Here is a 15,230-nt window from a genome sequence, read left to right as displayed (position 1 = left end):
CTGCTCTTTTGAGCTGGGGGTCAGTTGATACAGACTAATAATGTTCAGTGACTCTGTCCTTACTACTACTACTAAGTTGCTCAGTCCTGTCCGACTCTCTGCAACCCCATAGACTCCCCCGTCCCTGGGATTCTCCAGGCAAGAACACTGGAGTGGGTTGCCATTAGAGGACTTTTAATTCTAAGGCAGACCAAAGAGCCCTAGTCTTCCAGCAGAATCATTCCAGGATACACTGGGAACATATTTCTAGTATTGTAAAGATAGGTAATTTTCTAGAGTATATACCCATTTGATAGTAGTATAATAATACAATTACCCAATATATTAAAAACTCACCAAGCCTAAGTTCAAAATTTCCAACTGGTGTTTGTTTCCACACATTTTCAGCAGAAAAGATAGGAAGTATGTTTTTCTTTTAAAACCAAACTACACTGAGCTCTCAGTGATACTACCGATTCAACTACAAAATTATGGAGTTTTTGCTTCAATTTATTGATTTCACATCTGTATCTACTTTTCCCGCTGCTGAAAATTCCATCTTTCACTGACACCAACATAATTATAAATTTGTTCTAAACTATAATACACAGACAACAGTTCCAAAATAATTATATGATTACTGAAAATAGTTTAAGGTTTTATCATAAGCTTTCACACTGTGGCATCAAATTATGACTGTTGAGATCACTCAGAAAAGTTCCTCTCTATGGGGTTATGTCAACCATTTATTAAACAGATAAAGTTCATTTGCATAATTTGTCTTTCAATACTAGGGATTCTTTAGATCAGATTGTTCCATAATTATGTAAATTGTTTCAGTTAAATTTAAAAAACAAAGTATAAAAACCAAGTGTACTCATTCATACAAATACATGTATCCATTCTCTTCCATGTATATGTATGGCTGAGTCCCCTCACTGTTCACCTGAAACTACCACAACTTCGGCTATAACCCAATACAAAATAAAATGTTCAAAGTTACCAAAAAAAAGTAAAAGAAAAAACCACAACCAACTGTAACCAGAGAATAATTCTGGCTTATAGTCCTTTCTTTATTCTGTTCGTTTTCCATTCAGGTCTCTCTCTATATATTGTTTAATGAATGTTAGCATACTATACGGAGAAGGCAATGGCACTCCACTCCAGTACTCTCGCCTGGAAAATCCCATGGACAGAGGAGCCTGGTGGGCTGCAGTCCATGGGGTCGCTAAGACTTGGACACGATTGAGCAACTTTACTTTCACCCATTGGAGAAGGAAATGGCAACCCACTCCAGTGTTCTTGCCTGGAGAATCTCAGGGATGGGGGAGCCTGGTGGGCTGCCATCTATGGGGTCGCACAGAGTTGGATAGGACTGAAGTGACTTAGCAGCAGCAGCATACTATAAATATTTTTCACTATTGAGAGTATATAAAGATATTTTTCTTTACTTTTTATAACTTCAGGTTACTTTCCTATGTGGATGCAGTATAATTGAATTGACTAGCCATCTTTTGATGGATGTTTTTATTGGTAAGCTTTTTTTGTGCATTTATAAATAACACTGCAACAAGAAAATAGCTAAGTGCATATGTCTTGTATTTTTGCCGGTGTGTCTTTGAGTAAACTTCTAACGAGAGATTCCTAAAGAAACTGCTGTGTCAAATGGCAAATGAGTATTCAATTTTGTTAGATATTGTCAAGTTTACTCCAAGTTTTTGCATTTATACAGGCAACTATACTCATTTCCCACAGCCTAGTCAAAGAAATATTCAGTAAGTATTTGGACTTTCATTAATCTGACAGATAGGAGCTGCATTTCTCTTACTAGAAGTGAGTGAGTTTGAGTAGCTATACCTGGATTTAAGGTCATTTGCATTGCTTTCTATGAGAATTGCATGTTCATATTTATAGCCTTACTTATTAAATATGTAGTTTTGAGTATTCCTTTCTTTTTAGAAGACCTTCATGTATTGGCCTATTAACTCTTTGTAGTATTGGTAGCTAGTAATTTTGCAGTTTATCATTTAATTTTTATTTTATGCATTTTGTTGTGTGTGTGTATATGATAGAACATATTTTTCCCTGGATTTTAAGTATAGTTTAGTAAAACTTTTCCTACAACCCAGTGATAGGAAATTCACCCATGTATATTATTCCTAATAGATGCATGACTTTATATTACACATGTGGAATTTATTCTGGTATATAAGCTCAAGAAATTCCTAAAATTTTACCACTGCTGATGGAACACACCATTGTCATTGACAAGCTTTTGGCTAGAGATCCATGGTTTGTTTCTCTGTGTTGTTTCAGTTTGTATCTTCTTACTTAAAACAACTGTGCATGTTTCAACAAATCAATAAAGTTCCTGGTACCTCAAATTTTCCAAATTAAAAACCTCTTTGAACATTGAGAAAATGTGTCATTTCTTTTGACAAGTAGTACATTACAGCTTCACAGAAAGAATGTGTGACTATTTGGTTAAAAAAATTGCTATTTCTCTCATTGAGATTTTTGAGTTTAAAACAGCAATTGTTCAGTTGCTTAATACTGCTGCTACATATATATAGAAACAGCAACAGAATAGGGAGATGTCCTTGTAGGCAGGTGGACATTATGTGTTAAATGGTCTTGTTTTCAGCAGACTGGCACTGACTATTGCTTATAACATTTCATTCCATTTTTTTCTCTCAAGTTTAGGGAATTTAATACCCACAAATTGACAGAAAAACATAATGTGTAATAAAGACTCACCACTACTAGATGCATCATTCAGATTTAGCAGTCCCCCTCCGAGCCCTCTGTAACTATGGTAACTGTAGGTCCCATTTCCGTTGATGTACAACACCTCCTGGGAGCCTGAAACAGCTGAGGTTGAGTAAGTGCCCTGGGCTGCCTCCGGTTTACATTGTTTGTCTGTTGGAGCAGATTCATCCTGCAATGACAATAGCAGTTCATTATTTATCAAATCACCACACTATTTCATCTTGAACAGGACTATCTTATTGTTATCTATGTGTCTGCACTGAACAAGAAAAATACAGTCAACATTAAATCAGTACATATGCACATTTTCAACAACTTTGCTGAAAACTAAAAAAAGGAAAGCAATGTAACAATGTGAGACAGATTGGAGATGGAGCAATTTACAATTTCCAACTGAATTTAAAATTACATGAAGAGAGTTGTTCACAATAGCCAAGAGAAGGAAGTAGCCTCAATGTCCACTGACAGATGAAGAGCTAAAAATTGTGGTATATAAATACAATGCAATATTATTCAGTCTCAAGAAAAGAAGAAAACCCTGTCATAGCCTACCACATGAATGAATCTTGAGGATATAATGCTAAGTGAAATAAGCCAATCACCAAAAGATAAACATTGCATAATTCCCCTTATTTTAGGTAAATTAGCCAAGCACACAGAAACAGAGTAGAATGGTGGTTGCAAGGGCCTGGGAGAAGGGGAGGTCAGGAGTTGTTCATTAGGTGATTCAGTCATGTAGAATTCGGGGAATGGTCCTGGGGAATCCCTTGCATGAAAATGTGCATATGGCTGACAATACTGGAAATTGTTGGGAGAGTGAAAACCATTGGGCTGTGCAGTATTTTTTCTGTAGAGATATGTAGCCATTGCAACTTTGAAAGAAGCCAAAATATTCTATACTTCAAAGCAACTTTGAGGTTCTAGAGAAGAGGCTGGGCTTCCCTGGTGGCTCAGCTGGCAAAGAATAGGTCTGCAATGTAGGAGACCTGGGTTTGATCCTTGGGTTGGGAAGATTCCCCTGGAGAAGGGAATGGCTGCCGAATCCAGTATTCCAGCCTGGAGAATTCCACAGACTGTACAGTCCATGGGGTCGTAAAGAGTCAGACATGACTGAGCGACTTTCACTTTAACTGAGAAGAGGCTAGCCTCAAACAATTCCACCATTAGAGTAACTTCCTAGTTTCCTGTTTGAAAACAGGTTGGTCAACGTGATAAAACTGGAGTTTCTAGTTTAAAAAAATTAGTGGCTCCCATGATACATTCCCAATTTATTTTTCTGGGTTTGGAAAATGACAATAAAATACACCTATTGGAGAAGAGTTTCTTAAAGATGACTAGAAAGGGAGAAGGAAGAAGGCATTGCCTCCCACAATATTTTCTCTCTGATTCTTTGTGTGATGGAATTAGTTTGAATTATTAAACATGCTACTTTTTAAATGTGCCTCAGCCTTTTCAATATTAACTGTTATTCCAAACCACAGAAACTGCACTGAGCAGGCAGATAATTAATTCCATGAATAATCAAAATAGGCCTTGTAGGGAGTCATTTGTATCCAAACACAGATTTTCGCTATTAATGTTTTGGTAGTCCACTATATGTTGAGAAATATAAAGTATCAAAATCCGAATTGAATCTGTTCAGCAGTGTATTTTGGGCAAAAGTTTAATATAAAGTTAATTCATGTTTTTCACATGAGTGATTACTATTATTGGTTTCAAAGAAGATAGATTTTAATGACATAAACAATAAATATCCCCTGGAGTCACATTTTATCTTTATAAGCAACTTTTAATAATCATTAGCTCCTGAAGTTTTCAAACCTGACAGCTTGCCCCCTAGGTTGCTCTGAAGATTATTTTCAAAAGAGGAATATATTAATATCCTACAAGACTGAATATCTAGGCAATAAAACACATTTTATTCATCAGAAACCTGAAAAATCCTGTGCCAGATTTTATAGGACATAGTTCAAATTTTCTTAAAAATTCCATAAAAATGATGCATCAACATGATGAAATGACCATCAGCATTGCCAGCATTGTACGAGACAATGCAGAATTGTTTTGATTCAGATTTCTTTTGATTAAAAATATACAACAGATGAAACAGCTATGGTGACTTCTATAATTAGGGTCTGGTCTTATCAATAAATATCTGCTTTATGTATATAAGTATGCAATTCAAATTTGAAAAACTGGGCTTAGACTAGGACAGATGGTTACTTATAGATAGATGGCAAGACTGGAAATTATTTAGAAGTGTAGGCATTGCTTGCTCATGACCTTCTCATTCACACACTGTTTGGGAAGATTGGCCCGTATCCTCTGTACTTTATCTATAGAAACTGGACAGGACAAACTTGAGTTAGCTGAAACTGATCTGGTATGTGGACAATATAGATTGAATTCCTAACTCACTTCAAATGCCAAAGGAATCCTTTACACATGTATCTTATACAGACATGTTTTTTTTTAATTAAATTTGCCTGATTCTACTCAACTTTTGACAATAGGTTTCAAAAACATTGTATTTCTATCTCCCAAGAACTTAAATTTTTCTTACATTTTATACTCTCTACTATCTGTTAAATATGCTGCATATTTTCATTAACTTTTCTCTGCCTATAAATATTATCAGCAAATGGCAAAAAGTTTTTTGGTTGATTCAGTAATATTTTTCTTCTGTTTTCCTTTATCTTACATTATTATAGCAATTGGAGATGAAAGGCATTTTGCATCAACATGAAATTATACTTTTAGTTCATCATTGAGATGATCTAGGTACAAGCAATGAGCTTTTTTAAGGTAAAAAAAAAATTGCATAGACCGCAAACAAGTTTATCACTGCAGAATATGTATATCATTTAGGCATCAATTTACTTGAACTTCCTTTAAGATCGTTACTTGATTTCTCCTGTCTTTACAAGGTCTTTGTAGTCTGTATGATAGCATTTTTACTTAAGTTACTGCTCTAAATTTTCTTTGCTCTTCAATTATGGATGACGTGAGGGAGTGCAATTTATTTCATGTATAAACTGCTGGAAAGCCTCTCTACCTTCTAAAAGTGTCTCTTCTTCCACTTCATAGCAAGTGTTTCAGAACTAAGCACATGTGGATAAGAATTTGCAGTGAAATTCATAAAAGATCTGAGAGAACCAGAGCTCTAATTTAAACTGCTTTCTTGCTAAGGAAAAACAGGCTGCACTTAATGTAAATGTGCTTACTGCTTACGATGGTAAGAAGCGATTTATGATGCCACCAAAACACACATACACACACACTCACTCACGTATATAACGACACTCAGGCAGGAACTCCTTTCATATAGTTAACAGCATCCACACCGTCTCCCCTTGGCCATACAAATGATCAAGATGCCAACACAGAAGACTGAGAAGACGGCTCTTTGCAAAGATGCTGCCAAACCCACTAGGAAAGGTAACAATGGAAGATATATTTTGACAAAATCTAAATATTATAATGATAAGATCTGAAATAACAGAGAAGATAGATTTTGTTTCCAACTTGAGAAACCAAAGTCATAGCAGGAGAGCTTTCATGAAGAGTTTTAACAAAGTGTTCCTAGACAGGTTATGTTAATAAACTATGGTAATATTTACATACACACACACACACACACACAAAAACACACAGACATAATTTTACGAACAATAAATGCTTGAGAACTATTGACTTAAAGAAAAATACAGAAAAAATACAATCCTTAACCTGATATACAAAGATACATGGCTGGCAAGAAGTAACCTACTACCACCACAAACCTATCTACTCTCAAATTCTTCCTGATGGTCATAACATTTTATAATTACAAACAAGGGTTGAGAATTAACACTTTTAAATTGCAATCTTAAATGTGACACTATGCTATTTAGTTACAAACGAAAAAAATCAAATTAAAAAAATAGATGTCTTTTTTCTATAGGTTTCTAATACTTAATTTTGACTTCTGTTGTTAATATGATCAAAATAAAAATTTTAAAGTAATATTCCTCTGAGGTCATATAATCTGATTGCAGATGTAACTGTTTTGGTCATTCGTTTTCATATGTATAGCATAATATTTTTCACCTCAGAAAATTCTTTCATTTTTAACCAAGCAGTACCAAACTGGTATATTTCACATTAAATTGTGATAAAGTTTATGAATAAGAAAGACTTTATTTTAGTCATGGTATCTTGGTTTCACCTCAATGTTCATCTTTAGTTATTTTTAACAATCTACACGTAGAACAATTCAAAACATTTTTTACAAAATCCTTTTATTTGCAATTGGGCTTTTTCTATTTAAATAACAGCTTCCTTAAATCATTTTTTTCTAAACCTTCTTTAATACAATATTCCCTTTTGGTAAGAGAGTTACAATACTCTGATGATTCTATGGCAGACGTGGTTTCTGGTATTACCCTATGTAATGTAACTGTTACTCTTAAATTCTCACTTCCAATTTCTGCCTTCCCTCTTAGGTTTGTGCCTGAATTTCTTAGTACTCAATTACATCCTTTTAATACTTTGAAATTAATTTATTTTCTCTTCCCTCCAGAGACCCCTTGCAAAAATTTTTAATTAAAAAACAAAATAACACCTATTCTATTACCAATGTTTCGTGTTCTATTTACTACACCGTGCCAAGATTTTTTTCTTCTCTTACACAGGTTTCTGTCAGTCAAATAATACCCAAGCCCTCTCAGCTTCATCTTGGAAATGAGCCTCATTGGCACACATCTGAGAAGCACTCATTGCTCATGCAATCCCTCCTTTGGGCTACTGTGATAACCTTCTGACCAGTGTTTGCCCCTTCACTTCTTGTCTACATCTCCTCAAATGTATCTTTTAAAAATCACTTATCATGTTGATTTCTCTTTAAAATCTCCTGAGATTTCTTATTTCCTATTAGAACAAACCTCAAAGCTCCTGGCATCTAAAGCCTTTCAGAGTTTGAGAACAATCTTTCCAGCCACATCCTTTGTCACTTCTCCTCATGCATTCTGTACTCTGGTCATAGTTTAAGCTGAAAAAATAAATCTTACCAGTGTAATAGTCTGAGTTACCTAACTTGCCCCATATGTGCACCGATATATAGAAAGTTTCTTACTTGTAACTACTGTCTGTGTTATAGTCTCTGATGATGGTCTGTCATGAATTTTTAATCTTTTTTCCAAAATTTTTACATATATATCTAATGATGGATGACAACATAAAATTTGCTTTTTAGTACTTTATAAAAAACTTTGTGTGAAATCAAAAAGTTTTATGTAGGTAAAGCAGACTTAGGTATGCCTTTCATCGAAAGAAAAAGGATGGTATTTTCCCTACTCATCTAAATTCCAGATTTGTGACAAAGTATTTTCTCTCTAAATTTCTAGTCTATCCCCTAGATGGGGCTTCCCGGGTGGTGCTAGTGGTAAAGGAAAGAATCTACCTGCCAATGTGGGAAACATAAAAGATGAGGGTTTGATCCTTGGGTCGGGTAGATCCCCTGGACAAGGGCATGGTGACCCACTCCAGTATTCTTGCCTGGAGAATCCCATGGACAGAGGAGCCTGGTGGGCTACAGCCCATAGGGTCACAAAGAGTCAGACAGGACTGAAGCAACTTAGCACACAAGCATATCTCCTAGACACCTTCAAACAAAATAAGTTGGGCCTATTTATCTGAAATTCTTGTATCTCTGCTACTGTATACAATTATCTTTATGAAAAATGCATGCAAAGCAACTAGAAAGTAAAAGATATCCTAGAAGAGAATAAAGACTTTGAGTATATAAATTAGTTCTTTAGTTCTCAGATTGCTAGAGATCAAAGACCTTGAACCAAACATCCCACTGAAGATGAGGTCTAAAAAAATACCAAAACAATTCAAAAAATTAGAAATTTCTCCAAAACAAGATTCTAAACCCTATAGCTATGCTAGAATCCTTAGCTATAAAAATATTTCAGATGAAATAAAAATTCATAACAAAAAACACTACAGTTTTGATAAAAATTCAGAACAAATGTGTGTGTGTGTGCGAGTGTGCATGCTCAGTCATGTGTCCAACTCTTTGCGACTCCATGGACTATATATAGCCTGCCAGACTTATCTGTCCATGGAATCCTCCAGGAAAAGAATACTGGAGTGGGTTGTCATTTCCTATTCCATTCAGAATAAATATTTTTAGCAATTAGACTTTGAGAAGCACAATGGAGGTCAATAAGACTTTTTTTTAGAGCAGTTAGTTAACCATTAGCTACTACATAAGAATCATACTGGAGAAGGCAATGGCACCCCACTCCAGTACTCTTGCCTGGAAAATCCCATGGACGGAGAAGCCTGGTGGGCTGCAGTTCATGGGGTCACTAAGAGTCGGACATGACTGAGCGACTTCATTTTGACTTTTCACTTTCATGCATTGGAGAAGGAAATGGCAACCCACTCCAGTATTCTTGCCGGGAGAATCCCAGGGACAGGGAAGCCTGGTGGGCTGCTGTCTATGGGGTTGCACAGAGTCGGACACGACTGAAGCGACTTAGCAGCAAGAATCATATTAGCATGGTGATATCAGAAGATTAAGGCTAATATCTGCATAATGGCTAACTAGAGTATGTTGTCAAGCAGCTTGGAGAGGTGCTTGTTTTATCGATGGTGTGATCAAATTTGAAACATAAAGCATGTTTTTAAAAGGATTTAACTAGATTCTGGTACTTAATTTTAGTCTGATAAGATGATTATGTTTTTATTTTGTCCACATCTAATAGTAGATTCTTGCCTGGGAAATCCCATGGACAGAGGAGCCTAGAAATAAATATTATTGCTTAATGCTAAAATAAACTCATGAGTTTTAATGCTGTTTTTGATTGTAACATTTTAGATCAAATGAAAAGTAACATGTCATTTTAAAAGATAACAAGAGAAACAAACTGGCTTTCTTTTCATTTCTGTGACTATAAGTTTTCCCAAAGTATAAGGTTAGGCTCCAACTTATGTTAAAACTATGGTTTTAACTGTCACAAACAGCTATAAAAACATAAACCAACAAATCTCAGACCAAAGTACTTAAAAAATGATCTCTCAGATACAATTTATTTATCCCAGATGTCAGTTACCCTAAATTTTTTTTTTTTTTTTTTTTACCCTAAATCTTTTAAGTATAGTTGTGGGAGGTATTACTACTGGATTAAGAAAATTAGGCTCAACGGGAAAAAGAGATTTGAAAAATACAATGAAAGCTTTTTAAAAAAAAAAAACTCTTGGCCTTGGCAGAAATTTTTCATTTTTTTCATATTTCTTTTTGAGTAAATAGAAAAACTTGACTAATGATGTTATTTCAACACTGATGTTGGGAGGTAGTCATAGGTGGTTTCAAAATTAGAAACAGGTGTGCTAGCATGGTCGAATGAGCAGAACAAAGAAAAATCCCTTCTGAATGTCATCTACATAATAGATACCTTTACAGCTACTACTGAAGAACATTATGTTCAATCAGATAGTAAACATAATTCCATCTGAATTGTATATCTTGAATGAGCCATATAATTGAGATCTTAATCTCCAAACATACTGGAATAAAAGCTTACAGGTTATTATAATTTAATTTAAACTGGGTGTAAGAATTACCTATCCATTTTGATATTTCAAGTATATTCATCATGAAATAGTCAAACTAAGGTAATGAGAAAGCCATCAAAGTGGTGATGCCTGCAATACTGAGTGATAATGCTTTTAATGTGAAATTAAATTTTAAAGGAAACATGTATGAGACAATATGAAATGATCTAAAAATAATCTAGGGATGAATTAAAAACACATCACTGATGTCTGACTACATGCTGGTGTTATGTGTACAAGTAAGTAAAATATTTTTTTGTTAACTTTCCTTTCCTTGATAATACTGCTTTTGATTTACCAAGTACAGTGTTATACAAATACAGAGATCTAATATACTATGTTGACTGTGGGTGGAGGGTATACAGGAAGAAGAGAAATACAATTGTTGACATATTTCTTCAAATATAAAGTTTCTAATTTTTTTTCCATCTAGTATGAAAAACTAATTATTCAAGGAGTCGGTAATTTTTAGGAATTCTCTAACTTCTCAAAAATACACACAATTAAACCCATTAGTGTTCCTGAACATATTGAAAAGTAGTGGTAACATTTTCCTTACAATATTGGATTACTTTACCCTACTTCATAATAAATTTTGGCACCAACAGTATAGCTCAGCTTCTTTTTCCCTTCCATTTTTATTCTCCTGCTCATTTCTCTGCATAATTTCCTTGCAAGATTTCATTCCATTTATGAGTTCATCTACCCCTTTACACCAAAGGCCTCTAACTCTAAATCTATAATTAAGATCTTTTCCCAGGTCCACATTTTCAACTACCTACTGGACATAAATAACTGCATGCCCCACAAGTGCATCCCACTGAGTATGTATGTCATGTTATCTTCCTCTAACTCCTAATTCTCCAGCCATAGTATGCTCCACCTCCTGAATTCTTGATTTTGATAAATGACACCTTCATCTGTCTCTGCAGTCTCCTGAGCAAGAGACTTGGGTCATATTCAACAGGCCCCTTTTTATTATCTCATAGGTACAATCCAGGACAAAATCTTATACAGCCATTTTATTTCCTAGTGAATTATTTAAACAATGTTCTATTGAATCCCTTCTATTCCCTGGGTTACACATTCAGCATGCAGGTGAAGATAGATCATCCGATTCCTGCCCTCCAGAGACATATAGAGGTGTGAGGTGGGAAAGAGACTAGATAAGAGAAAGAAATAAAAAATATATATGTTATAATACTAAGTTCAGAGAGCGGTATCCATTAAAAATAAAATTAAATAGAGTTACATAAAAGAATGATTGGAGACGGGTATTCAGGAGGGTAAAACTTTCTGAGAAAAATACATAAGCCCATCAGCCAAGAAACAGAATGATAAAGAGGCAGTCATGGGAAGATATAGGGGAAGTGTGCCTGTCTATGTGGACATCTCACTGAATCCATTCTACACTTTATATGAAACAGTCCTCGTATCCAAAGACATCTGACTAGGATTCCCAGGGTTTGGTTAAATAAGGTCAGGAAAGCATCATTTAGCTTAGACTAGAATTTGCCTTACAATAAGAAATCGTAACAACACATGTTTTTGCTGGTATACTGAATATTCTCAACTTCCCTCTCTAGATGCACTCTTAAACCTTGCTTCCTGGCTGTATAACCACCATGAACTTAACAGTTGGGTTCACCTGCTCTCTGGCTGCTAGGAATTCATCAACAGGAAGCCTGGACAGGAGTTTAGAGGAGAGCACGGGGGTATCTATCCCCTAGCACTGTCTCCTGCCATACCACAGTCTGGGAGCAGCTCTGTTCCTGAATCCTATCAGACACCCTCTTGTCCAGGGCTTTGGTTCCCATCTTGTTGTGCTAACAGTTCCCTTCCACTGCTCCTCCAGGCTTCTCTCACTTGTTGGTCCCAGGGTGCTCCACCATCTCTTCTTGATTTCCTCAGCCCTTCTCATACCTATATAAATAGTCCCTTTACTAGATAGTCTTCAGTTACTCTTTTGAACAGGTTATCTCTCACCTGCAAGAAACCAGAATGACATAATTCTGTTCACTACTGAGCCAACTAGTGGACAATCAGTACAGTTTTGTATCTGAAGTTTTATTCCTTCAGTGTTAAAATTCTTTTTTGTGTGGTGTTTGAGTTCCAAGACACTATTTCTACTTTTTCCAGAAGTCTCTAACACAAATATAAAACTTCTTGGACTATTTTCCATATTATCCATCAAGAGTTTCATCAGTCCCATATTCCCCCCTGTACTCTCTATCTCTTTATTCCAATCTGGAAAGAGGATTCCCTAGCCCTGTGAGATGCTACAGGATATAGCATCATCCATTATATTCTTCTCTCCTATTTTGTATTTTCTCTTCTTGGAGTAACTTCTTCCTTGGGTTATGGTCTTGTTCCACTGGAGAATATTCTCTAATAACCTTCTGAGAAAGGCTACACTTTATAAAATAGACTTCAAGTATTTAAAATTATGTTTATCCTCATGCTTCATTGATAATTTGGCTGGATATAAAATTTTCTACAGAAGTTTACAAGTTTGGCTCCCATATGTTTTAGTGTTGAGAGTGGTTTTTCTGGTTAATATCTGTTGGCTTTCTGATTATTTATGCATGATTTATTTTTCCTCCCTCTCTGGACTGTTCAAATTTGTCTCTTTATCTCATATGTTCTTAAACTTTCATGATGATGTGATTGACATAAGTGCATTTACTGTCCTGATAACTTTATGGGCTTTTTCATCATAGTAATGCAGGTTCTTCACTTTTGTGGAAAAGTTATTTTTGATAATTTCTTCCTTTCTACTTTCTCTTTAATTATCCAGATGTTGGCTCTCCTAAATTGATCTTTCAAAAAAAAAAAAGCTATTTAATTTTCCATTATTTGCCTAAATTTTTATGTTTCTGAGCAATTTCCTAAAAGGCTTTCCAATTCTTAAAATATTTTATGACAATCATGTATATTTTTTTATATTCCAAGAGTTGCATTTTATTGTTCTTTTTTATGCATTCACTTCTAATTTCAAGGAAATACCTTTTATTTTTTTAAATCTGAGATTATGAACTGTTTTGCTTCAACATTTTCTTCTATTCTTTGCTTCTGGTATTTCAGTGCCAGAATCTCTTTCCCTCTCTGACTCCTCCATTTTTGGGAGAATTCTAGATTCCTTAGTGGAGTGAATAACTAGGCTGTCTGTTTTTGAAACTATACTCCAATAAAAAGGAAAAAAAATTGATGAATTTCTCATCCCTTTCCTGAGTCTATGCAGATTTAAATTTTTAATATTCACTTGCAATTGTTTTAGTGGGGTTTTGGAAGAAAGTAGAGATAAAGCATGGAGAAGGCAACGGCACCCCACTCTAGTACTCTTGCCTGGAAAATCCCATGGACAGAGGAGCCTGGTAGGCTGTAGACCATGGGGTCGTGAAGAGTCAGACATGACTGAGTGACTTCGCTTTCACTTTTCACTTTCATGCATTGGAAAAGGAAATGGCAACCCACTCCAGTGTTCTTGCCTGGAGAATCCCAGGGACGGGGAGCCTGGTGGGCTTCCATCTATGGGGTCGCACAGAGTCAGACACAATTGAGGCGACTTAGCAGCAGCAGCAGAGATAAAGGAAAGGATTCAATTTTCTATGTCAGAAGACACATTTTAATGCTGTAATATATGTATTAGGTTGCTGGTAGGAAAACTTTTGGAAGTAATGCGACATGTTTAGGATTTAGAGAGCTATATTAAGTGTATCTTTGTATTTAAAATTCTTGTCTTGTAAAGCAGTTTTCATAAGTGAGAAGGCAAACTCTATCTGAAGTTCTCTTTGATAGAAAAAGGAAATTTAAATATGGAAGCAGACAAAACAGTTTATATTATAATGTCAGTGTCATTAAATTTTAAACATCTTTAATTTATAAGTTCATTTAAAATCTTTGTTAATAGTGGGAAGAGACAACTCATGCTAAACTTATCTCACTTACTTTATGAAAGAACTACTAACCAAAAGGTAGATTGTGGTGATTTTCTAAACCTAGAACAAAGCAGGTGACAAAAGAAAGTGGAGTTGCTAAAAGACAGCACCATGTGAATGGTTCGCATCTAACAGAATGACCACATCCCAGACTGATGAATGGACTGGTGCAACAAGACGAAAGGTCTTTAGAAGGCATTGTCACATGTTTTGCCCTAAGCTTTATGCTATTCACTGTTTGAACTGAGACACATAAGTATGCTGATAAAACACTGAACAATTTGGGTGGTAACAAGGAGCAGGATGTGAGGATGGAAGGAAAATCCTGAACAAGGGGTAAAGTCAATAGCAGGAGGATATGAACAACTTCACTGCAGGCTAATTTAACAGGGCTAAATGTATAGCCTTACACTTAAATCTAAAACATGATCTATACAAACAAAGTGAGGAAGTAATGTAACATTAGCACCTCTGCAAGAACTGTACAGTTATAATTAGCTAAAACATTTGTTAAAATATTTATGAAGTGCATACAATGTGAAAGACACTGCAGTTGATACAGATTGGGTATCTGCTTCTATTGAATTTACAGGTTAGTATGGGAAACAGGTAACACTTCAAAATTAATCATAACTGATTTAAGTCTAACAAGAGAAAATGATTAATATTAGGAATACATAATAGGAGACCTAATATACAGATGAAGTAGAAAGGGATATCTAGTGCCATCACAGGCCTCAGTGATAAAAGTATATAATGCCTAGAATGCTGAGCTGCTGGTATTTAATTATTCCTTCAACAAGGAATGATGATAATTTTAAAAAATGAGAGAAATATTATATTATCAGGTAATACTGATTGGGCATTTACTATATACCAGGAACTGTGCTCATGGACTGTGATATTATCTTGATTCACTCATCCCAATGAATTTGATAA

At 35.2% G+C, this 15,230-nt stretch overlaps 1 protein-coding gene across 3 annotated transcripts in view; it reads right to left on the bottom strand.

Moving 5' to 3' along the window:
- The window catches only part of NOL4 (nucleolar protein 4), a 468,364-nt gene that overhangs the window by 74,352 nt on the left and 378,782 nt on the right, over positions 1–15,230 (bottom strand). For all 3 annotated transcript variants that reach the window (XM_010849777.1, XM_010849778.1, XM_010849779.1), the window contains one exon: positions 2,737–2,917. In XM_010849777.1, the coding sequence (XP_010848079.1) occupies positions 2,737–2,917 (181 nt within the window). The remainder of the gene's footprint in view (positions 1–2,736; positions 2,918–15,230) is intronic.

The sequence above is a fragment of the Bison bison genome, unplaced genomic scaffold (assembly GCF_000754665.1).
Source record: "Bison bison bison isolate TAMUID 2011002044 unplaced genomic scaffold, Bison_UMD1.0 scf7180017864286, whole genome shotgun sequence".
NCBI classification, from domain to species: Eukaryota; Metazoa; Chordata; class Mammalia; order Artiodactyla; family Bovidae; genus Bison; species Bison bison.
The sequence above is the reverse complement of the archived record's forward strand: the minus strand, read 5'-3'. Positions and strand labels throughout refer to the sequence as shown.